The sequence below is a fragment of the Notamacropus eugenii genome, chromosome 3 (genome assembly GCF_028372415.1).
Source record: "Notamacropus eugenii isolate mMacEug1 chromosome 3, mMacEug1.pri_v2, whole genome shotgun sequence".
In the NCBI taxonomy this organism is placed as follows: domain Eukaryota; kingdom Metazoa; phylum Chordata; class Mammalia; order Diprotodontia; family Macropodidae; genus Notamacropus; species Notamacropus eugenii.
In genome coordinates, this window is record NC_092874.1 from 375,894,784 (window position 1) to 375,921,480 (window position 26,697).

Consider the following 26,697-nt stretch of genomic DNA (forward strand, 5'->3'; position numbering starts at 1 on the left):
CTTAGAGAGATGCAGGATTCCTGGCTCAGTAAGAAGGCAGATGAAATTCAGTTTTATGCTGATAGTAACAATCCAACATGCTTTTATGATTCCCTGAAAGCTATTTATGAACCAAAAACCTGTGGTGCATCACAACTGCTCAGGGTTGATGGAGCCACATTGATTAGTGATAAGGACATGATCCTAGAGGGATGGGCTGAATACTTCCACAGTGTTCTCAACAGACCATCATCAATCAAGGCTGAGCCATTGACCATTTACCTCACGTTGAAGTCAATCCCTCCTTAGCAGAACGTCCAACTGAAGAAGAGGTTTTGAGGGCCATTAAGTCTCCTTTCATGTGGCAAAGCACCTGGTGCTGATTTTATTCCAGCTGAGATTTACAAGGTAGGGGGACCATTGCTCATACAAAAGCTGACTAAAATTTTCCAGGTTACATGGCAAGAGGAGGTTATCCACTAGGAGTTCAAGGATGCCTCCACTGTCCATCTCTATAAAAGTAAAGGGAATAGATTGTCCTGCGACAATCACAGAAGGATCTCTCTCTTAGTCATTTCTGGTAAAATTCTTGCTAGAATTCTTCTTAATAGGCTGATCCTTCACCTGGAATATGATCATATACCTGAGAGCCAGTGTGGCTTCAGAAGGGGCTGAGGAACAGTTGATATGATGTTTCCCAGGAAACTGAATTGCTTCCATTTGAATTGTCTTAGGAAGATTCTGAGAATCACCTGGCAGGTTAAGGTACCAGACACTGAAGTCCTTGCTCAAGCTGAACTGCCAAGTATTCAAACTATGTTTCAGAAAGCCTAACTCTGATGGACTGGTCACATTGTTCAAATGCCAAATATATGCTTGCCAAAAAGACTATTTTATGGAGAACCTGCATGGGGCAGGCGAAACGATACAAGGACACTCTCAAGGTCTCTCTCAAGAACTTTGGATTTGACTGTGCAACATGGGAGATACTGGCACAGGACCACGCATCATGGTGTGCCCACATAAGAAAAGGTGCTGTGCTCTTTGAGCAAAGCAGAATCAAGACAGCACAAAGTAAATGCAGGATGCACAAATTTGGGATATTCATCCCAAATATTCACATGGATTATCTGTGCCCAGCCTGTGGTAGAGCATTCCAGGCTTGTGTTGATCTGATCAGCCACAGTCAAACACACTGAAATTTCACTTTACAGTGGTGATTTCATTTTGGTCCTCTTCGAAGACGAAGGACAACAACCAACCAGCCAACCAACCAACCAGCAGTATTCAATTGTATTAATGTATCACAATTTATTCTACCTTTTCCCAGTTCTTGAACATTCGAGGTGTTTACATTTGTTTGTTTTCTAAATACACACAATGCTGTTAAGAAGAAGAGATGGTTCATTTTTGTTTGCTTTTAAAATAATATCTCTAAAGTATAGTCTTAATACTGGAATTATTGATTTAAAGAGAATGATCATTTTTGTAACTTTTTACTGTGTATTGTTAGGTTGCCCTCTAAAAATGTTTTTCATGTTTTTAATTTCACTTTCAATGAATAGTTGTAACTATTCCTCCACAACCCCACCAGCATTTAATTTTTTACTTTTAATTATTTTGCCAATTAGATAGGTATGCGATGGTGAATCAATTTTGTTTTAATTTCCATCACTTCAATTATTTATGAGTAAACTTTCAAGTGATTATTAAATATTTTTGTTTTCTCTTTTGAAATTCTCCATTTATATGTTTTTGAGCATTTATTTATTGTAGACTGGAAATTAGAATTTTCCTTCTGAAGTTTTTATAAGACTTTGATTGTTCTTCTTTGCACTTATCAAATTCTCTCCTGCAGTCTTAATTCATGTACTTTTTTCTTCCTATTAAATTACAAGATCCTTGAGAGCAGGGTCTGTTTCATTTTTATCCAAGAGCCTCAGTTTGTGCTTAGTAAGTGAATTTGTGAAATCATGTTAAATATTCTTTAGGTTGTGAAGAGAGTTTATGCCTAAATGGTGTATCTCTGCCTAAGACAATTCTTCTTCTTCTTCTTTTCCTTCTTCTTCTCCTTCTTCTCCTCATTCTTCTTTTTCCCTTTTCCTTCTCTTTTTCCTTCTCCTCTTTCTCCTTTTGCTTCTCCTCCTCCTCTTCCTTTTCTTCCTTCTCCTCATCCTCCTCCTAATGACTGTTTAGCTTGAGTATGTGCAGTATGAACTTTCCCCTCTGAGATTGGGAGTGGAAGATTAGTTTCATAATATTCCCACTGAGACTTGAATCGTGTTTATGAAAAGTCTTGAAGAAAAGAAAAAAAAAGAAAAGAAATATAGGTTGTATAATTACAATGATCAAGCTTGGCCTCAGAGAAGAGATGAGAATATTCAACTCCTACTTTTCTTTGCAAAGATGGGGAACTACAGCTATAGAATATTGTAAGATTTAATTGATGTGTTGGTTAATTTTCCTGAGCTGCTTCCTTTTTTTTCTTTCCTTGTTACAAGACTGGCTATCTTAGTAGGGAAGAAGGGTAGGATATATTTAGAAATGAAGGTGATTTAAAAGGAAAAACTGTTTTAAAATAAATTGCCAGGGAAGATGAATAACTAACCTCATCAAAGTCATCTCCAAATAGACCAAAAAAGGAAATAGAAACCTGCACAGTGAGTAAGATTCCATATGTCAAAAGTTTGAAGGCAATAAAAAATAATTTTTATTAACCACTCAGTAAGAACCCTGGAACCTGTATCTGTTTTCTTGGCTTATATCAGACTCTAATTTCATTTAGGAAAATATGGTTTGCTTTCATCAGTCCTCAAATGCTCCCTAACACACAAAAAAATATCTTTTCAACACCAACATCCTTCCAGTGACACTGTAGAGTTCCAAATCATAGGGTAACATACCATGTAAAGAATGGAAATTAGGGCAACTCAAAGGACAATAGAGAGTTATTCAGGTCACAACTTATTACAAAGAAAGCACCAGAAAAGTCATCATACAGGAAACCTATAATCAGAAAGGGAGGTGGGCTTATTCAGTGTGAGGGATAAGAGATGGGTAGCCTGAGTGCTGCCCTGGTACTCACTGAATGTTAAAAAATCCAGATGGAAAGCTTCTAGTATTGTTTTTTATCAATCAATCAATCAGTATGCTTTTAATAAGCACTTTCTATGTACCAGGCACATAGGCAAGGCTAATGTCAGACAGAATAAGGATGACACAGAAGAAGATGATATGGTTGAGTTAGAATCTACATAGTTAAAGAGAATGCTACAATGATGCGATTATGGATTCATTGAAGTTCTGAGATATCTATGGTAGGTTTAAAGTTGTCATTAGTGAGGATGGGAGAACCAGGGATGAGGTGAAAGGAGTGAGAGGGAAGTAAAGTTGAATTACAGGATGTTAGGCTTGTAAGGGGCCTTAAAGATGCTTTGGTTCATCATCACTTAGAGATAAGGAAACTAAAGCCTAGAGAGGTAAATCCTAAAAATAGTAAGTAGGATTCAAACTCGGATCTTCAGGTTCCAAATACAGTATGTTTGGTCTCCCAGCTCTAGTTTTTTCCATCTTGTATTTTTCTAACATAAATATGAGCTAATGATAATAGTGGAAGTAGAACTGCCACAATGATGAAGAGAGATGGAATTATTATTCTTCCAAGAAGTCATGATGATGGAGGAGTCATGCTTATGTGTTACAGGGGTTGCAAAGTCTAGGATTACAAACTGTGTGATACTAGTGGCAAACTATGGATATATAGATGAGGTAAGTCTGGCTCTTACAGTGTCTTTCTGTGTCATCTTACTTTCTTTATAAAGTCTGCTGTGATCCTGAGCTTTGTAAGCACGATAGAGTATAATGAATACTGGAGTTGGCATCAGAAGATCTGGGTTTGAATCTTGGACCTGCTACTTCCTAGCTGTGTGATCTTGATCACGTCATGTTCTTTTGTTTTTCTGGACACATTTCCTCATCTTTAAATGGGAGGAATGGACTAGATCATCTCTAAAGTCTCTCATAGCTCTACTATTCTATATCCTAAGGTCCTGTCCTAACTCTTGCATTCTGGGAATTTCCATAAATCTTTTATTTGGTGACAGCATCATTTATCAACATTAAGAATGGGAACTTAATATTTGTAAAAACTGAGGATTGGGACCTTCTTCAAGACAATGAGGGGATGAAAAGTCTGATAATCTTCGTTAGAGAGGGAGGTAGAAATCAAGGGTGGAACAGAATCACATACTTAACCAAACAATCAAAAAGCATTTATTAAGCATCTACTATATGCCAGGCACTATGGAAAACAATACAAATATAAAGAAGAAAGAAAAAGAAAAAATCCATACTCTCAAGGATCCTACATTCTACTGGAGGAGAATACATTTACATATATAAGTATATAGAAAATGAACACAAAATGAATTAGTTAAGGAATGATGGAACACACTCGCAATTGGCATCCAGCAAAGAGATTGAAGACAGGTGAAGGTTACATATTGAAATAAAATGGATTAGCTCACCTTTTAATATCAACAATATATTTCTAAAGTGCTTTAAAGTTTAACAAATCATCTTCCTTATAGCAACTCTGTGGAGTATGTACTAAAGTACAAATATTATTGTAATTATTTTATTGATAAGGAAACTGGGGTTCAGTAAGTTTGGACTTACACAGGAATGTATAGGTGGTACATTTTAAAAGAGGAATTGGGACCTGGGTCTCTCCTGACTTCAAGTCATTATTCTTTGGTATGAGTCTTTATTCTGTAAAGATGATAGTAGCAGTAGATCAGTTTTCTATGTGACTTTAAAAATGTGACTTGCAAAATCCTTTCCTCTCAACATCCTTGTAAAATAGGCAACTTAAGTTTTATTCTCATTTTAAGAATTAGCAAAATGAGGAAGCACTGTTTAGTGAAGTTCTAGGCAAGTAAATAGACAATTAAAATTCAATCTGTGGACCATTTAAGTCTAGAGACCAGTTTCTCTAATGATAAAAATATATACTTTTTGAAAGTATAATAACATCTATTATCAAGACAAAATTTTTCAAGTCTTTTGCACTTGGTTATATAAAATATTATCCTCACAAATGTACTAAATACTAAGTCCTATGCTATGGCTAAGTGAGCATGCTCATGGTGGGCCAAACTAAAAAAACAATGAGCAATTAAATAACTAAGGCATCTAAGCTTATAATGAATTTCCTTCTTTCCCATCAGTTGCAGTTTTCTGTATCTGTTTTCTCTTTGGCAAAAAAAAATAAGGGAAGGGGCAACTAGGTGGCTCATGGACAGAGCCTGGAGTCAGAAAGATCTGAGTTCAGATCTGGCTTCAGACACTTACAAGCTTTGTGACCTTAGGTAAATCAGCTAATCCTGTTTGTTTCAGTTTCTTATGTGTAAAATGAGCTGGAGAAGGAAATGGAGAATCACTCCAATATCTTTGCCAAGAAAATCCCAAATAGGATCACAGAATGTCAGACAGGACTGAAAAAATTCAACAACAAAAAATAATAAAAATAATAGAGGAAGGGTTGAGCCACATAATCTGTAAAGACTTTTGTAGTTTTGATTATTTTTGAATTTATTATTCTTAAATCTAACTAATTTGCTGTCTATAATGCATGCTACAATGAGTGCTTGGGAACACACTTAGAGAAAGAGGGTGAATGAGAGAGGATAGAGTTGGCCTTCAAGTCAGCCAGGAAGACCTGGTATCAAATCCTGCCTTGGACATACACTAGCTGCATATACTATACTATGGGCAAGCTTCTTCCTTTCTCAGTGCTCTAGACCAGTGGTGACAAACCCAAACAGAAATGGAGAGGGAAGTGGCATTAAACCATATATGAGGATCCTGGTGGGTTGCATATTGACCATTATCTGTGTTCTTCTGTGAAGTAGCTGGTGGCTCAGTGGATGGCGCTCCGAGCCTGGAGAAAGCTGGATTCAAATCCAGCTTCAGACACTTTCTAGTTGTGTAGCCCTGGATAAATCATTTAACCTCTCATTGTCTGACAAAAGAATCCACTGGACAAGGAAATGGCAAACCACTCTAATATCTTTGCCAAGAAAACCCCAAGGACAGTATGGTCCAAAGGGTCATAAAGAGTCAGACGTGACTGAATAACAACATCTTCTATTGTAGTTTTATTTATTTTAAATATTTTCCAGGTATATTTTAATTTGGTCCAAGTGTTTCTTGGACATGTTTCAAGCTACAATGAAGTCTGGCTAAGAGGATAAGTTATAAAAAATGCAGAAGTCGGCATTGGTAGAGTAAGTTTCCTTCTCTGGGTGGTTTCTTTACTACTGAAATCACAGGTTGGTCCCCAACCCTATAGAGATTCTGATGTACACATACATACACACACGTACATATATACACGTATATGTGTGTATCAAATCACCAAATAAAATGTGCATTGAACAATTTTACATATATACATACACATATGTATACCTGTATATGTATGTGTATTAATGGTAGTCATATCTATGGTGGAGGGGAAGGAAGGGGAGAGGAGAAGAAAAGTATTATTTTACATATATATAAATTTATTACATATGTAAATGGAATCACAAATTGTACATAATAGATTTTCAGCTTCAAGTACAATCTGTTTTTTATTATGTTGTTATGGAAATGCTTATTTTATCCCATAAATTAAAAATAAAATAAAAAATATTTAAAAATCAAATAGCGCCAGAGGTTTTGTATCTCTTTGCCTGGATGCAGGAACAGAGCAGTCTCTCACTGAATTCTTTTATCTGACTTGATTTTTCCCATTTGTTAATTCCAAACTGTCTAATTCTTGGCATAGCTACCAAATTAACCTTTTTAAAAAATACACAGATCTGATTATGTCACTTCTACTCAAAAATGTTCATTGATTCCCTGTTGCCTGAAGGAAAGATATAAACTTCTGACCTTAGCATTTGAGATCCTCCACTATCTGTCTCCAACCTACCCTTCCAGCTTTATATTACCCTACCCCCCTTCACTCAGCTTCAAGGTCTGGCTATACTGTGCTGTATTACCAGGTGTTAACAGTGATTTGTATCATTCTGTTTCTTTCTAGCTCCATAAGTCAAGAGGAAGCATGTGCCAAGCAAGTCAAACCATCATTACCACCTTGACTACTATCTCTTCTTAGACTCTGATAGGGACAAACTAGGACCCCAAACACAAGAGCTCTAGGAATGACATTAAATAATGACATTAAAGAAGAGGCTATAACACTTGATTTTGATGCTGCACCCTGAGGTTTGTGGGATTTTTCCATCTGACTTGAAACTGAAACTTTGGATATGTGTTATTTCCTCCCTTAGGATGTGAACTCCCTGAAGGCAGGGATTACCTTATTTTTCAATTTGTCTCTCCAGAGCTTAGGTAAGGTAAACCATGTATCATTCATTCACTCACTCGTTCATTTATGAAATCTCTTAAAAAGACCTAGCAATGCCATTACGAGGTCTGTATCCCAAAAGAGATAAAAATAAAAAACAAAAAGAAAAAGGACCTACATATACAAAAAATATTTATAGCAACTCATGTCTAGGGGAAAAGAATTAGAAATTGAGGGGATGCCCATCAATCAGGGAATACCTGAACAAGTTGTGGTCGGTGATTATGATGGAATATTATTTTACTATAAGAAATGATGAGCAGGATGCTCTCAGAAAAAATCTGGAAAGACTTGTACGAGCTGATGCAAAGTGAAATGTACTGTGTACAAAGTAACAGCAGTATTGTAAAGTGATTAGCTGTAAATGACTTAACTATTCTCAGGAATATAGCAATTCAAGACAACTCTGAAGGACTTATGAAAAATGCTATTCATCCCCAGAGAAAGAATTGATGGTGTCTATATACAGATTGAAGCACACTTTTTTTAATTTTATTTTTCTTGATTTTTTTTGTCTGTTTCCTTTCACAACATGACAATTATGGGTATGTTTTACATGACTGCACATGTATAACCTATATCAAACTGTTTGCCTTCTTCATAGGGGTGGGGGTGGGGAGGGAGGAAGGGAGAGAATTTGGAACTCAAAGTTTTTAAAATGAAAGTTAAAAATTGTTTTTACATGTAACTGGGGAAAATTTTTTAAATAACTTAATTTTTTAAAAAGAAGAAAAAAAGTCCCACATACCTGGAATGAACTTCTTCCAAACCTCTTCCTTTCTTCAGTGTCCAATCTAGGAGCTACTTCTCATCCCAGTAACCTTCCCAACTATGCCCCAGACGAACATGATCTCTCCTTTCCAATTTTCTTGGAGGATCTCTTCCATATCTCATTAGTAGAGGTGTCAAATAGGCAGCCAGAGGGGGTCATGTTGCAGTCTGTAATACTTTCAGTTGCTAGATTAACATGTGATTTGGAAATACAATATAATATTGAATACAATAATATAAATACAGTACAATATAAATAAATATACAATGGAACATAGTATTAATATGTAGTTTTCTAAGTCAATATGCAGCAGGCAAAGAGATCCTTATCTATGGTTTAATGGTCCCAGTTTCTATATGATTTTGACTCCCCTACTCTATTGCATACATATCATATTCTATATTTCATTCTACATATTTGTAGAATGGGCAGCTAGGTAATATCATGGATAGATTGCTGAAAAATGAGGTTAGAAAGACCCGAGTTCAGAGCCTACCTCTAACACTCATTAGCTACATGACCTGGTCAAGTGACATAACCTCTCCCAGCATTAGTTTCCTCATTTATAAAATAAGGATAATAATAGCACCTATATCACTGGCTTATTACAGAAAATGATATTCTGTGTGTATTACATATATGCATATACTTAACAAACTTAAAATGCATTTTATCAAATTTTGGTTATTACTATTGGTTATTACTATTTGCATATATTAGATTATAAACTTTTTGAAGGCAAGGACTGTGTTGTTCTTCTATCTCTGTATTCACAGTACAATTAGTTTCATGTGGTAGGCATGTAAGATTTTTCTTAAAAATGTATTAAACTGAATTCTAGCTAAGAAGCTTGAAAAAGGATTGAATGAGATCTCTCAGGAGACAGAGATTTCTCTCAGGATTCTGGAGAGGTGGAGGTGTTTTATAGGATTTCAACATGTCCAACGAAGCTCATTTCTTTATTCTTATTTTCTTTCTACCAATGCAATCTGCACAGGGGAGAAATTCACACACCTGCCAAACTCTGGTCTGACATCAATATCTTCAAATAGAGGTTTTCTTCTAAATGTGGTTGGGGTGAGGGGTGGAAAACTGTACTTTTGCTTGCTTTGTTATAGGAAGCGCCCACTGAGGAAGCTCCTTCCACAGAAGCAGAGCTCCAATTGTACTGCAATTCTCAGTCTGAAAGTCTAAATGACTTGCCCAGGACCACACAGTTAGTTTGGGTCAGAAGTAGGATGTAAGCCAGGCCTTCTGGACTGCAACTCTTTCTGAGGCCAGCTCTCCATTCCAGGTTCCTCACCTGCTCCTCTAGTTAAGTGGGAAGGATACTAGGTAAAAATGAAATAGCCTGAATTACTTGTAATCGTAACAATAGGAATTCAAAATTTGATTCACCATGTTAGGATCAAAACACTCTCTTCTTGACATAAGAAAAAGTGATAATAGCCACCAAAGTGCTTTAAAAATATAAAAAGGCTTATATAAAACAGATCTAGCTGGCTTTTTCCCTCAATCCATGGGCTTTTTAATTTTGGTTCTTTTCCCAATAGTAACAATGGGTTTACACTGAACACACTCTTTGGCTTGGTCCCCTGTGTAACCAATGACTCACATTTGTGATTGGGCTGGCTGGTAGACTAGATATAGTCTAAAGTAATAGAACAGAAATTATATTTGTTGGAAGTTATTAATCCATCCTAGGGATCTTTCTACTCTACTCTATAAGCTTTCACCAGCTAAGCTAACTGGTTTCATCAAATGGGAATCAGGAATAGCAGAAATGAAAGTGTGTTCATCCTTCATTGCTGAAGAAGACCATGCCATCAGAGAAATAATGACATGACTTGCACTTGACTTTGTTTTTGAGTGAGGGAGGGCTGTTCAGGTCACCAGCCTCACTTCTCCTCCAGAGCCATCTGAATCCAGTAACCAGATATTCATCAGGATGACTGGAGATGACCCAGGATGAGGCAATTGGGGTTAAGTGACTTGCCCAAGGTCACACAGCTAGTGAGTGTCAAGTGTCTGAGGTGGGATTTGAACTCAGGTCCTCCTGACTCCTACAGTGGTACTCTATCTACTGCACTACCTACCTGCCCTAGAAATGAAAGTAAGAACTAAGTGGTGCCTGGATGTAAACCAGGAGACCTGTACTATGAATTGGCCTGTGGGAAGAAGGTTCTGAGGCTATAATCTGTGAGAGCATTATTTTAAATAGAAAGGTGTGTGTGTGTGTGTGTGTGTACTGTAAATGTGGAGAATAAGATGAATGGGTCAAGACCTTAAATAAGGATTTGAGGAGTGAATGGTGGTTCCACATTTTGTTTGGTTTCCAGAACTGGTTTCCCTTTCCTAATATATATTCATCCAAATGGAAGAATATATCCTTTGAGTAAGCTAAATGCTGGTCCAGGTATTAGTTTACAAAGCAGAAAAGTGGTTGTCCACTTCCTACCTTACTTAGAAATTCTCGTTCATGTTCAACATAGCAACTGTTAGGTATGCCAAGAAAGGCATGGCTACAGGAGGAAAAAGTGTTATTGGAAAGAAGAAAAAGAAAGAGTCCATGGAGAGAAAAAAATCAATGAATAATTCTACCACTTATCCTAGGAAACAACAACCCTTACCACAAGGAAGTTAGGTTCTGTGGAGGTATAGTAATTCCTCTAAGTTTCATTTCAAATTTGAAACTCATAGGTAATTTTCCTTTCAAAGGGAAGTGTCTAAAGCTACACTCCCAGAATTCAACAATTAGAGAATGAGAACACTCAAGGAAATACAGATCGATGTTTACAATTTTGACTCATAAGGTGGTGGTTTAATCTCCTTTAGTGGTGGTTAACCTTTGGGGATAGTGTGAGTGATTTCTACATGACTTTCCTGCAAAGGTCCATAAGAAAGGAAGACTGTTTGTCTCTCTCACTTTGAAAGCTTATCAGGGACCAGAACAAAGTCTGTTTTTGATTGACTTTTTTGAGTGCATGTAGTTTAGGTTTATGTGAACGAATTAAACAGCTTCCCCATACATAAATACCAATATGGGAGTTTACTACCTAGTCTGCAAACAAAAAATTACTGGGTTGGAGGAATGAATTAAAATCCCAAAATCTAAGCAAAGTAGTCTAATGCTTAATCTCTAGCTTTATATTTTTCAGCCTATACATTGAAGAAATAGACATATTTGTCCACTATGATAATCTCACAGGGGTGCTAGTTCAATATTGACAAATCTCTTGAGAAGAAAGATAAATGCAAAGTATTGTGAAAAGCTTGGATTGAGATAAATTAATTTTCTACAATCTAGTAATGGTAATATAGCACTGAGAAGGGGGAAAGAGATACTTGTCTTGATCTGGAAGACAGCCAGTGGTCTGAAAACTGATAAATATAATTCAGAAGGGGCAACTTTGCTCTTTTGCTGAGAAATCACTTGACCCAATGGGGAGGGGCAGAAATGAAGTAGAGAAGCATCTGTTAAATCATTTCTGTGCTTTTTCTTTTCTTGCAATTACTATTTAGTGTAAAGAATTAGAGTTGGCAGAAGAGGAATATTTATTCAGGACCTTCCATTTGTGCCCTTTTATTGAAGTCATTTACTTTTTCCAGTACATAGAGTACTTGAAAAGTTGGACAACTTTTGCCCTAGTTTATAAAAAATAAAATTAAAAAAAAATTAGACAATGCAAGCAGCAGATACCCATTCCCTTGAACTGAACAACTTTTATCTTATTTTCATATGGAATGTTCATAGAAAAAAATTAACCGGGAAATTTTATTCTCCCATGGAATTGTGTAGTATGGAGTGCACTGCTTTTAGATGTCAACAAGTCCATTACTTTCTCTGGCTATGGGAATATTATAATGAGTTAGAAGCTCCTTCTCTGGAATAGAATGTGTGAAATAAACAGTTGGTGAAAAGGATGAAGAATTAACGAAGTGAAAATCTCAAGTTATTCCTTAGGCAATTGACATGAAATTGACCTTCTTAAATGCTAGCTGTTAAAGGACGTTCAAGACCAAGGATGAATGAATCTCTAGGTCACCCAAACTATATGTTTCTCCAGTCTTTCAGGAAGTAGCAGCAAAATTATAAGAAGCGCCGGGCTGGGAAAGTGGAACCTCAAACCCCAGAACCCACTAGGTTACATACACCTTGTATGTAACAGCGTGCAGTTTCTTCTTGCCCGGGATCCTGGAGGTTACGTTCAAAGAGTCGGCGCTAGGACCTAGTCGGAGTCTGGATCCGTACCGCTTTCGGACGGCAGGAGGAGGGAGGGGGTGAGGGGGAGGTGGGAAAGAAGGGTTGTGTAGGGGGTGTGTGTGGGGGGGAGACTCATTTATGCAGAGAAGGCGCTGCTGCCATTTCAACTCACACTCCACACTCACTACTCGGAGAGGGAGGGAGGGAGGGAGGGAGAGGGAGAGGGAGAGAGAGAGAGAGAGAGAGAGAGAGAGAGAGAGAGAGAGAGAGAGAGAGAGAGAGAGAGAGAGAGAAGGGAGGGAGGGAGACAGAGAGGGAGACAGAGAGAGAGACAGAGAGAGAGAGAGAGAGAGAGAGAGAGAGAGAGAGAGAGAGAGAGAGAGAGAGAGAGAGAGAGAGAGAGAGAGAGGAGGGAGGGAGGTTTCTGAGTCTGACGGAGCAGAAGAGGCGCTCAGCTGCCAACACTCACACTGCCTGCTGCTGCTGCCGCTGCTGCTGCTGCTGCTGCTTCTGCTGCTGCTGCTGCTGCTTCTGCTTGCTGCCGCTGCTGCTCTCTGGACCTAAGGAGAAAAGAGGGAAGAAAACACAAGATAATCAAGTGGGGAGATAAAGAACAGGAGTGAGAAGGAGGTAAAAGAACTGCGGTGAAGAAGAAAGACAAACTCAAAACACTCATCTGTACAGAGAAAACCAAACAAACCTAAAAGCTTCAAAACTGGGAGAGCAGCTCCTGTCCACTCACTTCATCTCCTGAAAGGGAGAAGATTGGGTAGTTCACCTTAACAATCAGAGATGGTCTAGAAGCCGGCGCAAGGTCCAATGCAATATTCCAAGCTATTTCTAGTTTCTTCCACCTAAATTTGGAAGGGTTTCTCGCTGCGGCTGGGGATTGTCTGACTGGAAGTGGTAAACATCAAGAAGCCGCTGGAACCCAGGGGAAAGGGAGCTTTGAAAGAGTTGTGTTGATTGGGGTGGTTTCCCAAGGAGGAGAAAGGACGATGGGCTGGAGGAGTCGGTGCTGCCTGGGGCGATTGGACTTGCTCTGTGTCTTGGTCCTCCTTTTGGGTTGCCTGCTGCCCGTGTGTAGGACTCGCGTGTACACCAACCACTGGGCTGTAAAGATCGCCGGGGGATTCCAGGAGGCCAACAGGATAGCTAGCAAATACGGATTCATCAACATTGGACAGGTAACCGGCAACATCCTATCCCCTACCCCCATCCCTTTTGTTATCTTCCCCTCTCCCCCCTCCTACTCCGGACTCTGAAACTTTTCCCCATCCCTCTCCCTCTGGAGCCTCAGCGGTGGAGATAACTCTGGCAGCGGACCCCGGTGAACGAAGCTGAGCTAGCGGCTCACTTCCCCGCCCCCTAGCCTCCCACTTCCCCTACCTCCAGATGTGCGGCTGCTTGCCTTCTCCGGTTGTCCCCCCACCCCACCCCCTCGTGCGATCCTGGGACACGCACTCAACCCAAACGCATGCCACACTACACAAAATTCTGGAGGTTGTTTGCAAGTGGTTCGGGGCAGGAGGGGAAGGGGTGGTGCTTTCCTTCAACTCGGGTCCTCAGCACATTCCTCCTCGTGTGTGTGTGTGTGTGTGTGTGTGTGTGTGTGTGTGTGTGTGTGTGTGTGTGTGTTATTGGAGGGGGGTGTCTAGAAATAAGTCATTTGTTGGCAGCTCGGAGAGGTCAGACAGAGAAGAGGTTAAACTGGATAGCACCGACTTGAGACTAGAAAGAAGTTTCCGAGTCTAGAGACTGAATACAGTGAAGCGCAGAAGAGAAGGGCGTTTGGAGTGGAGAGTGGAGTAGGAGAAGGGGACGGGAGGGGTGTGTGCTGGAAGAGGGCTTTCCCTTGGTGGAAGCCCTGTTGCTTATTTGGGAAAAGAGCTCTCTCCCCTTCTTCCCTCCTCTCGGGAGGGGTGGAAGTGAACCAGAGAGTCTAGATGTAGCGGGTGGGAATGGGAGGTGGAGGCTGGAAACTTCTCCCCTAAGATCTGCCTGCGGGTTCTTGTCTGGGAAGGTTTTGAGTCTGGTGTCAGGACTAGAACCTAAGATTAAGAAAGCGGTGCGGGGTAGGAAGGGCGGACTGAGTTCAGAGTGCAGCAGGTAAAAAGATATTACTCCACCTCAGTTACATTCGTTGTGTTCATCTTATTTTTTTAAAATGATATTTATACCATTCACAGGCACAGATTCCGTTCCCTTCACCATCACAACCCCCCCCCCCCCCCCCCCCGCCCCAAGCTGTCCTGTCATTTAAAAATGTAGATAAAATGAGGTGATTCTGTGGGGATGGATGATTGGAAGCAGAACAAGGAAGCTTAGCTAAAGTCCTGCATTACGTGTAATTTACGTGTGCCCCTTTTCCCAGCCCCCATCCACGCCCCAGGTAACTCAGGGATTATTGATCTCCATCCATCTCCTTAGCTTTCCCGTTTTTTTCTTTACCTCTTCATCCCAACCCTCAAACCAAACCAAATCAACACAAACCAAAACAAGAAACCTAATGAACTGGGAGGAGCTGGGGGAAACTAGTCCCAGAAATTAAACACGTCTCCCCAGACACGTACGCGTTCTTCTGGAGCTGAAAGGGGAGTGGAGGTGGGAGAAGATTCCAAGTGGAATAGGAGCCCCTCAGGCCTTTCTCTCTGGGACTCTCCCCCACCCCCCTCCCCCGCCCGTCAGCACAGCCTGCGTGTTCTTGTGGCTTGGCCTCGGGTACGATGGGAGGTGAGGGGCGCCGGATCTGAGGGCCGAAGGGTGCTGCTGCTGCTGCTGCCTTGATAAAGAGACCCACAGAACACAGGGTTTCTTAGAAAGTCTCCGCCTTGCACATCCGTAAGCCGTTTATGCTATTTCCAGGGAATAGGAACCTGAGGCTGCTATCTCACAAAGCCACTTGTGCCCGAACAACGAGATCGGAGGAGGTTGGTTACGCTTGGCACTGGACCAAAAAAAAAAAAAAAAAAACCAAACAAACAAACAAACAAAAAACGTGGGGTTTGGGGCTGGCTGGCTAACCAACCGGCTGAGGCTGCTGTTGCGAGCAATGCTGCCGCCGCCGCCGCAGCCCCTGCCAGGGTGGCGTGGAAGGAGGGAGGAAAGGGGGAGGGAGTTTCTATCCCGCTAGTTTGGCTCGCATCCTTCACCGAGGCCAGAGAAGGAGGCAGCACAGAGAGGTCACGCTCTTTGTGCCCTTGCTCGCCTGTGCACCGTACTGTCCTACTTGCACTGAGCAGACTGCTGGAGAGGCAGCGGCAGCAGCAGCAGCAGCGGGGCTCCTGAAAAGTCCCTCAGTGGAGCAGGTCCTTTAGAGAAACGGAGGAAGTACAGAATGTGGGGAGAAAAGTGTGTAGAGTATAGGAAGGAAAAAAAGACAGGGAGGAAGGAAGGGAGGGAGGGAGAAAGGGAGGGAGGGAGGAAGGAAGGAAGGAAGGAAGGAAGGAAGGAAGGAAGGAAGGAAGGAAGGAAGGAAGGAAGGAAGGAAGGAAGGAAGGAAGGAAGGGCCAAGGAAGTGTTCCAAGAGTTGTTCATTTAGATAGCCTGCTGGGGACTCTGGGATCTTTCTCCTCATCTGAATTCCTTAGCGCCTTGAGATGCACTCCCAGAAGGACTGCTAAAGCCAAGCAAGTGACAACGTTGGTCTACAGAGATCAACATTGAACTTAACTGTTTCATTGCCCAGATAGACTTAACTTCTATAAGGCCCATCTTTCAGTCAGTCCGTTAATCAGTTCATCCATCAGTTAAGTGGAGAGATATACTAGGTTTCCTTGAATCCTGATTCATCTTGGGCACCCGTTGCTCCATCCTTGACCAACCTGTAAGGAAACACCTGGCTTGCTCTAATTCTACAGATGTTTAGTTCAAAAGCACCTGGATTCTTTCTAGATCCAAAGGGAGTGAGAAAATACTTGGATCTAAGCAGCTTCCAGAATAGCAAGCTAAGGAAACACCTGGGGCCTGCTGGATCCAGTCGCAGACAGTTACTTAGACAGGACTGGAGTTCTGCTGCACCTTGGCACAGGGAGTGGAAGAAAGCGTCACCAAATCCCACTTTCTCCAATAAATATATGTACATTGCTGTTTCATACTAACTTTCCTGGCTTTTATAGAGAACCTTAAAATGAAGATCTCTGCTATGGTCATGGCTTTTCAAATACTTCTCTTAAAAACAAAGAAGTGCTGAAATAGAGGGTAACTAACACCATGACCATTTTCTCCAAAACATCATTTCCAGTAGCTTTGACAGTGCTAATTACAAAGTTCAGAGCCTTTGAGGTTGTGGATGGGACCCCCTGGAACTGATGCAATAGGAATTGGAAAAAATTCAGCTGTACTTACAGTGTAAATCATTTCCTCAACAGATCAAAGGAGTGTAACACTATCTTAGTAGTCACTAGGGTAGTAAAATCAGTTCACACATGCAGTGTCATTGCCTTGGCAGGGCCAAATGTACTTCTTAGTCATCCTTCATTTGCTTTCATTTAGTTGAGATCTCCCTTTTAAAACATGAACTTACCCATTTGTTTTTTTAACTTATTTACCTCAGTCCAGCCAACTGTTTGCTGTTCAGTGTAAGCCAAGTAATTAAGTTGCAGATATAAAATAACCTTGGCCAAAGATAATTACTTTCCTTTATAATATATGTAAAGCACTTTGCAAATTTTAAAGTGCTTATTATAAATATGAGCTACTATTACTATCTTTTTTGCTTTACAATTTCAGCTACTTTTACTAGTTTGAAGGCTTTGAAATGAGACATCAATAATACAGTTTTTTTTTACTAGTTAAGACCAGTTTGTAGGTTCCATTGGTTAAATCTTGCCTCATATTTGCTTTAATCTGTGAAATATACAAGGAAAAAAATAAGGTCATGTGGACCGGTCACTTCCTTTTGTTCAGTGGAGGACAAGTGACTTGTCTTTCTCTTCATCTCTAATACTTAATATGCATTGAGTCCTCTTTACCATGGTCAAATACCTAGAATCATGGCCCCGCCTTGTAGGATCCAAGGTGTAATGTGATCCCTTGCTCTTTCTGAAACTGTACTAGAGCCTTTTTGGAAATGTTTGTGGTCTCTCCCCAAGGAAGTTCTAAAGGTATGGCTGACCCAGCATAACCAGGAGAAAGTCACAACTTTGGAAACCTTTTCCAAAATATCTGTGCTGCAGTAGGTGAGACCTAGCTGCTAAAGTATACATTTGACTTATTCAGAGGCAAAGGCTGGCTTATATGCGGGGTTTGTTTTTCACTTTAGAAAGCTCTGTGTAACAGAACAGGCATGCAGTCTCAGGGTAGAGAGGTTCACTAAGAATTGGGTTTCACATGGATTTCCTTGAAGCAGACAGATAAGAAAATCAGTTTATAAGAATGAAAGTAGAAAACAAAAAGAGTCTAATATAGCTTCAAAAAGCATTACCAATCAGGCAAGAGAAAAGATCATTCTAAAGTAATCATAGAAAAATACAAATAAAATTTCTTACTTGGTTTTATGTTAAAAAAAGAATTGGGCTTGAAGAAAGGTAGGCTATGCAAATCAAGATAAAAATCAGATGACAAGAAGAGCTTAACATTCTCAGAAGGAAAGGGGAAGAGGATCTATGCTTTCTTCTCATTATGGAGATAAGGTTACAACTTGTTTAATAGAATGTTTCCATTTGAAGGCCTCTGTTCCTCTGGATTCATAAAGGAAGACTAGCAGGATCACCTTGGTTCTTGACTGACACTTTTCATTACCTCACAGGATCATAAAACCACTGGATCACAGATCTCAAGCTGGAAGAGACCTTAGAGATGATCTAAAACCCCTTCATTTTACAGATGAGAAAACTGAGGACACAGGGAGCTTAGCTGATTTGCTTGTTCATGGTCACACTCTCACTTTTACATCCCCTGTTTCACCTATAGAATCTGTCACCCTTCAGGGAAAAGGACAGCTCACTCCTGAAGGATTCCCTTGTGACCTGTGCAGGCATTCACTAGACTGCCAAGATCAGAGAACTCCAGGGACTTTGACCTCATTAGCAGAATACTCCAACCGACTGAGCTAACCAGTTGCAAGCCAGGAGAATGAAAGAGTTTGGGGGAGGGTAGAAAGCCTAATTTGTGTATTTTGCCTCTGAAGAGGAATCATGAATCTTTGTTTAGACCAAACCTGTTACAAATTGTACACAAACACTGAGGATCTTTATTATGGACAGATTTTTCATAGTGAGAAATAACTATACTTCTTTTCCTTCATCAGTTTGTAACTCTTGATTCCAAATTTGTATTAACAGTGGGCAAAAGGAAAAAAATATCTTTACTACTCATTTAGAAGGCAACATGCTCCAGAGGATCAAGCACTGACATAGGAGGTAAAGATCATCATTTAAAACCCTGTCTCTGATAATTACTACCCGAATGACCTTGGACTAGTTGATCCATTGGCCTCAGTTTCCTCATCTGTAAAATAAAGGGGTTGTGCTAAAGGGCTTCTGGATTCCCTTTCTGCAATGAATATGCAGTGGTTTGAGATGAGACTTTAGTGCAAACAAGACTAAGCAGGGGTCTCTAGAAGGTATAGAAAACCTAAAGGTGAGCAGAATTACACATTGCTTTGATATGGGAAAGGATGCTAAGCTGGAAGCAAGAAATAAAGAGGAAAGGATGGGGGAGGAAGAGTGTCAAAGGAGAATTAGTATGCCATTTTAGCTGGAGCCTTTAAATGGAACAAATGTTCATTCTATGATGGTCCTCCATTCAAACCTTAATATGATGCCTTATCATGACATGGATGTGTCTCTAAGGCTGTTCCAATAGAGCACAAGTCCTAACAAGATAGAAAAGGACCTAGTAATGAACTTCTTTGTTATATGACACAAACTCAGGAAACAGGGAGGAGTTTTACTCTGCATTGTTGGAAGTAGCAGATACAAGGATAAATCATCAGTCTTTCCAAGTATTTAATATTTTTTTCCAAACTAGTTAATACTATACCCTCATGGATACTTGGTTGGTACTTAGTATAACCCATATAACAGTTCATACATTTATTTTTTCAAAAGCATTTATTAAATACCTTCTGTATACTAGTGGACAGAGTGCTAGGACTGGAGTCAGGAAGACTCATCTTCCTAAGTTCAAATCTGGCCTCAGAAACTTATTAGCTGTGTGACCCCGGGCAAATTACTTGACCCTGTTTACCTCAGTTACCTCAGTAAAATGATCTGGAGAAGGAAATGACAAACCACTTCAGTATCTTTGCTAAGAAAATCCCAAATAGGGTCAAGAAGAGTCAGACATGACTGAGACAGCTGAACTAGGCATTCTGTTAGGGATACGAAGCTGGAATGAAACACTCTTCAAGAATTTTACATTCTATTGGGAGGAAGTAAAATGTAAACATAGGATTCAATACAAAGTAAGTAGTAATTTGGGGGTACTTATGAAACCGCTAATAACTTGGAGGATCAAGAAGCACAATTGTAGGAGGTTATCCTGAAGAAAGTCTCAAAGGAAGCCAGGAATTCTAAGAGCTAGAGGTGAGGAGGAATTGCATCCTGGGCTATGGTACATGCCAAAACAGAGAGGTGGAAGATGGAATGATTTATATAGGGAAGAGAAAAAAGACTAGCTTGCCTGGAATGTAGAGTATGTTAAGGGAAATAATATGAGATACATTTAGATAAATTGGAGCCAGACTGAGACTTCTTTAAATGAAAAACGGAGGAATTTGTATTTGATCCAAGAGGCAGTAGGGAGCCATTGGAGCTTCTTGAGCAGAGAAGTAAGTCACACTTTTGTATCTGTGGTATTCCTTTGACAACTGTGTTTAGGATTGACTGGAAAGGGGGGAAAATTGAAGTTAGGGAGACCAATCAAAAATCTAGTGTAATAGTTCAAAGGAAAGATGGTAAGGGTCTGAAGAGGTTTGTAGTCATGAGATTAAAGAGAAGAGGACAAACGTGAGAGATAGAGGTAGAATACACATTTGGTAGTTGATTGGACAGGGGGGTATGTGTAAAGGAAATAAAAGTATTAAGGATGACACAAGTTATGAATCTGAAACCTAGAAATATGACTAACTTTGGTTGAATTAGAAAGAAAAAAATATATAAAAGTATAGTATTATAAACAACTTTCTCTGGCAAATCAGCTTACAGCAGGGAGTAGTTATATTATTTTTCCTTGGGGGGAGGAGGTAATCATAATGAACTTTGATATTTGAATTGGTATTTGAGTTTAATACTGTACGCCATTGAGATTTTAAAAGAGTTTCTTAACCAGTGTGTAGAGACAAGACATTTTGGTATGAAGCCTTTGTTATATGGAGATTTATAGGATTTTCTTACTCTCCACTGACAATTTTTTTTTTAACCTTGGGGTACAATTGAGATGTCATTTCCCTGAGAGAAGGAAGGAAAGACAAAATGGATAGTACATATTCACATAATAATGTGTATGTGGTTATAGGTGGAAAATACTGCTGGAGAGATGACTGATTTAATAGGTTCTTTGAGATGGGGTGAAAAGTTGATTTACTGTCTCAAGTATCTTCTATCCTAGCATATTTGTAGGTATTAATACTGAAAAAAATATTAGAAAGCACTAAGAGAATGAATGAGGAGGAGGCGAATGTTTGATCATAAGCCATGTAAACTTAAGTTCTGCTTTCTTACTCCTCCTGTCTCCATTTTTAAAATTTTTGTGCAAAGGAAAAGCCATCCATGGACCTGGACCATAATATAGTAGCCATGACCTACCATTCCTCATCAATAGCCAGGCCACAAAAGGATATAAAGTGAAAGAGATTAGTCGAGTTAACACAAATCTAATTGTATGAATAGTAAAAATAATTCAGAATATACAGTCTGCTGTTGATAGGCTTGTAACTTTTGTTTTAATTTTGAGGCCAACTCATCATATATGGCTATGGGGGGGGTCATATATTCTACTTTGCTCTATAGGTGTTTATGTGTCTCATTTCCTCTACTAGATTGTGAACTACATGAGAATAATAACTCGATTTTCATTTTCTATCCCCTTTGAGACCTTCTTTAGGGCCTCAGACATCAAAGATGCTCAGTAAATATTTGTTGAATGAACAAACAATAAATATGAAATGTAGGTGGCTTGTTTTCCGTTGATAAGGAACTTTTAAAAGTTTAATCAGATGATTATTTTAACTGCCTTCAATCTCTACCCTCTTTAGTTCATCTTCTACATAACTATCACATTGATTTTCCTAAATTGCATGTTTGACTCTATCACCCATCTACTCAATAAATTCAGGTGGCTTGCTATTACCCCAAGAATTAAATATAAAATCCTCTGTTTGACACTGAAAATTCTTTACATCCTGGGCTTTTCTTCCCATTCCAGTCTTCTTACACATCACTTCCCTCAATTGTAACCATACTGCTCTATTTGCCAGAAACTCCATTTCCTGTCTCAGTACTTTCCATACCTGGAATTCACTATCTCCCTACCTCTACCTGTGCCACAATCCCTAGTGTCCTTCAGAACTCAGCTCAAGTACCATCTTTGGTAGGTGACCTTTCCTTGTCTGCCTTTCCTTCTAAGGGTAACTTGTATATTCCTTGTTGGAATGTTTCATTCTAAATCCTCCTTGGTGGCAAGGATTTTTTTTTTCTTTTGTCTTTGTATCTACACTGAGCACAGTGCCAGGCATTCTAGTTACTTAGTAAATGCTTACCAACTTATTGGCTGATTGATAATTACATTCATCTGCTAATGCCAGAAATAGTTTACTACCGTTTACTACAGTTTAACTTTAAGGCCTAGCAACAATTTTAACTTGGATTGTCACAAGTAGATTTAATTAATACTAGGTTTGTGTGCCTTTGGCTGGCTTCCTCAAAAAGAGGATATTTAGTAAAAATAATTCTGGTATTTAGAATTACCCAGAAGATCAGGTGTTCCCAACTTTTTCCTAATAAGCTAGTTTTGTTTCCTCCAAACTCATGTTCATTAGTTGGGGGGTAGAGGGGGTGAAGCTAGAAAGTAGAGTGAGAAGTGGGTGGTTCTGAGGGTATAAATCACCTAGTCATACTTCCATTCAAAACCATAGAGAAAGGGGAGCTATGTCAGAAAAGTTCCTAGGGACCCTTTCCCCACCGGAAGATTTGCTGATTAGAGTCTTTCTGTAACTACAGAGATAAAAGGAAAATAAGAATATTATGTGAAGAAGTGTATGAATTAACATTTCTCTGTGTGTGTCTATGGTAGGGGGGGAATCAGAATGAATCTTGAATTTTGAACTAGTTTTTTAGTTACTCATAAATTTTTACTTTAATATTTGAAGTTATTGTTCACTTATATAAATATGCATACATTTGAATAATTATTTAAGTAAAATACATTCATATACACAGATTTTCAAAGAATTAAAACAGTCAAATGCACTAAAGACAAAATTTATTTAAATTCCACTGAACTAGTGGGCTTTTAATTGTTTGGCACTTCAAGACCTTTAATTGTATGTGATCATCACTGCCTGGTCATCTCTATAAGTACTGATTATAATTTTGCCTGGAAATAATCATAACAATAATTACAAAGAATCTAGGTGGCACACTGGACTTGGAATCAGGAAGACTTGTTTTCCTGAGTTCAAATCCAGCCTCAGATATTTAGTAGATACGTGATCCTGGGCAAGCCACTTAAGTCTGTTTACCTTACTTTTCTCATCTGTAAAATGAGCCGGAGAAGGAAATAGCAAACCAGTCTAGTGTCTTTGCTAAGCCTGACACAACTGAAAAACGACCAAACAACAACAATAATGAAAAATAATAACGATCATAATTAGCATTTATATGATGCTTTAAGGTTTGCCGAACCCTTTACAGGGGAGGTAGGTGCTATTATTGTCCATTTTACAGATGAGGAAACTGAGTCAGAAAGCAGTTAAGTAGTTTTTCCCGGTGACACAGCTAGTGAGTGTCTGAGGCTGAGTTTGAACTCAGGTCTTCTTGATTCTAGGATCAGTGCTCTATAGTAAGTAGCATCTAGGCTGACTCTGGTACCTGCTGTGACAAAAAAAATCCTCTAATCAGCCTGATTATTTGTTTGTAAACTACTACTAGTTTGATGAATTGTCATTCATATCTTTCACAGATATTTTAATAAAATGCCAGATAACTTAGAATTTATTCAAATTATCTGTGAGATGCTTAGATACAGTTTATTCAAATGAATTGTGAGGTATTTTTGGCTTCATTGAGATCAAGAAGCATCATCCTCTGGTTGGTCCAGCAAGATGAGGCCCAGATTTTTAAAAGAGTCCAAGTGAATGTAGAGAGTATATAAGCTGGTAGATAAAGTAACTGATTAAAACCAAGGTTTCCCAGTAATCAGTGGGTTCCTACCAATCGTGAAAAATTGTGACTCTTACATAACTTTTCTTTTTTTAAAGTATCACCTCTATTTTTCATGAAGTATTCCTTCTTCTCAGAAAACAATTCCTTAGATCAAAGAATAAAAAAAAAGAAAAAGATAAGGTCAGCAGAACTAACTAACTTATTGAATGACTTTCACAAGAATAAATCTAAGTGCTATTACTTCTGTCTTGCTACCTCCTCCTCCTCATTCTTCCTCCTTCTTCTCCTTCTTTTCCTTCTTCTTCCATTGTCATCTTCATCAGAGTCATAGTAGATATCTGTGATTTTAACCTTGTGAGGAACTCCTGGTGGGAAAACTCTCTCCACTGATATATACCCTCAACTAGAGTGTAATTTATAGCCTTAGAGAATTTCCTGGGTCACCAAGAGTTTGGGTTTGCTCAGTATGACAGAGAGAGACAGAGACAGAGAGAGACAGAGACAGAGAGAAAAAGTACGTTTATTAAATACTGATTATATGCATGGTATTATGCTTACAATATATTATATGCATGTATTGTACTAAGCATTGGGGATACAAATATATACAAATCTCAAGGCAAACTCAGGGATGCTACATTGTAATAGAGGAAGACGATACATATAGGTAAGTTGGAAATGGTGGAAGATGGTACCCCTCCAGAGAATACCAGGGCACTAGTAAATGCTAGGGCAAGGTAGAAGGTGAGAAGTCTGAGGAATGACACATGGTTAGGGACCTTCTTAATATGATGGACTTGGGGAAAGAGTCACCAGTGACAAGAGGAGGGCTTCAGGGAAGAGATTTCTCTAAGGAAAGAATGTGACAGAGGAGAGGGAAGAGTCAAAGTCCACAGAGTATCAGAGAGGCAAGCTTTGAATGCAGGTTTTCCCAAGTCCTAGGTCTGCTTTTAATACACTCCATCACAATGGCCTTGCACATACTTTCCGAACTATTCACACCATGTTTGCTGCTTTATTTTGAGGTAATGACAACTTTGCTGATAGTTTCTCTAACTCAACAAGTATGTCCTCCAGTGAATGTTTGATGGGGAGGTGGGGAAACCACAAATGCTTTGAAGGGGCACCATTTTTCCCCTACCTATTTGACTAGAAGAAAGAGTGTTGGCTTTGGAATCAGAGAGTTTGGGATTAAATCCTGGCACTTTAGGCAAGTCACACAACCTCCTCTAGGCCTCAAGGGTTAGGCTGATTGAATATATGGGTTGGGCTATATTATAAGGATAGAAACTAGAACTCTTGAGTGAGGTAACTCCTTCTACCAGTGCAGCATCTTCTCTGTAATTTTAGGTTCACAGATTTGCCTGGAGAATTGATAGTTTAACTAGCAAAGGGTCAAACAACTAGAATGTGTTGAAGGTAAGAAGTCTTCATGGCTTCAGTGCCAGCCACTTCTATCTACTATGTCATAATGTTTGTGTGTAAGCATGTGTGTATGTATATATGTATATGTATACATGTTATATATACATATTTACATGTATACATACATGCACATATAATATGCATATATATTAGATATGTATCTATATGTATATATTATTACACATTATATATAATATGTATTCACATATATACATATGTGTGTATATATATATGTAATGTACACCATATATTAGGAACTAGAGTTGTGACTTCATCGGTACAGGGAATTCCTAAGTGAGGAAAGGCTCTCTACTAACATGGATTGGCACGCTCTGCAACTTTAGTCTCAGAAAATTGTTTAGATCATTGAGAGGCTAGGTAAACTACCCAGTCACATAGCTGTTACATGTCAGAGGCATGGGTCTAGTCACTTCCTGGGTCTTTCCACTCAATATGTATTAAATACATATGTATTAAAATATTAAATATGTATTTATTTTATCAATTTAATATTTTATTATTTTTTATTTTATTATTTATTATTGACCAAGCTTCACTTGCTATCCCAGTCACATAGATGTCAATATTTTTGCTCATCAGATAGATGTATCTTGAATGACCTACAGCATTCTTAAGTTCTGTATTCAATCAGCTGTGTGTGGCATCTCAGAAGTAGGTTCGGTCTTGGGAAAATATACTTCGGTTTTCATGCCAAGACTGAAGCTGTTGAAGATTTATAAAAAAAAAAAAAAAAAAAAAAAAGCAAAACAAAAAACCTAATCTTTGGACTGATACTTTTCCCAGTATGACCAAAGTGTTATTTATACCATATAGACATGGGTAATAAGTGCTTAAGGACTGATGTGTTCCACCCACCCCCCTTTTCCTATGATGAGAAGCTTTTACAGCTGTGAAAATATGCTGACTCTCTCCATATCTTTTTTTCCCATGCCTGAGTCTTGCCTACTAGAGCTGCAGTTTCTCAACAAGAATAAAATTGGCTGTTGTTGAATTTGTCTGAGTGCAATGTGGAGAGGAACAATAATTCCAGGACCTGGGGTCTTACAGGAAAATGCCCGCAGCAATTAAGTTTAGCAACCCATAGTGTATTCACCCTTGGCATCCTCTAGCTGGGTTTAAACAAGTAATTGTCCTATATGGGATTCCATTTCTCACTTTCTGGCACAGGGATAGGGGAAGCCAAACTTCAGTTCACTTAGAAATAATTACACAGTAGCTCCTGGCAAAGACTCTTCACATATTTGGAAATGGGCTGTGGATCATCTTACTTGATTAGTACTTATTAGTCAGTGGAACATTGACTATTTGAGGAATAAAAGGGATCTCTTTCTCCCTTCTTCCACTTAATGTCACCTTTATTTAAGGTAACTATTACTTATTTAGTAGTGTGGTTTATAGAGAAGGGAATAAATATTTATATAAAACTTATTATGGGCCAGGATTTCTTTTTTTTTAACAAATATTATCTCATTTGATCCTCATAGAAACCGTATTATCCCCATTTTATAGTTGATGCAAATGAAGCAAACAGAGCTTAAATGCCTTGCCCAGG

The 26,697-nt window shown here is 39.0% G+C and overlaps 1 protein-coding gene and 1 long non-coding RNA gene across 5 annotated transcripts in view; one reads left to right on the forward strand and one right to left on the reverse strand.

Annotated features, from left to right (window-relative positions):
* Window positions 1-12,929, reverse strand: part of LOC140497011 (uncharacterized) — a 72,324-nt gene extending 59,395 nt beyond the window's left edge. For both annotated transcript variants that reach the window (XR_011964499.1, XR_011964498.1), the window contains exons 1-2: window positions 12,842-12,929; window positions 8,145-8,353 (exon numbers count right to left, since the gene is read on the reverse strand). This is a non-coding gene — a long non-coding RNA (uncharacterized lncRNA). The remainder of the gene's footprint in view (window positions 1-8,144; window positions 8,354-12,841) is intronic.
* The window catches only part of PCSK5 (proprotein convertase subtilisin/kexin type 5), a 602,002-nt gene continuing 587,792 nt past the window's right edge, over window positions 12,488-26,697 (forward strand). For all 3 annotated transcript variants that reach the window (XM_072597475.1, XM_072597476.1, XM_072597477.1), the window contains exon 1: window positions 12,488-13,559. In XM_072597475.1, coding sequence (XP_072453576.1) covers window positions 13,371-13,559 — 189 coding nt within the window. In that variant the 5' untranslated portion in view covers window positions 12,488-13,370. The remainder of the gene's footprint in view (window positions 13,560-26,697) is intronic.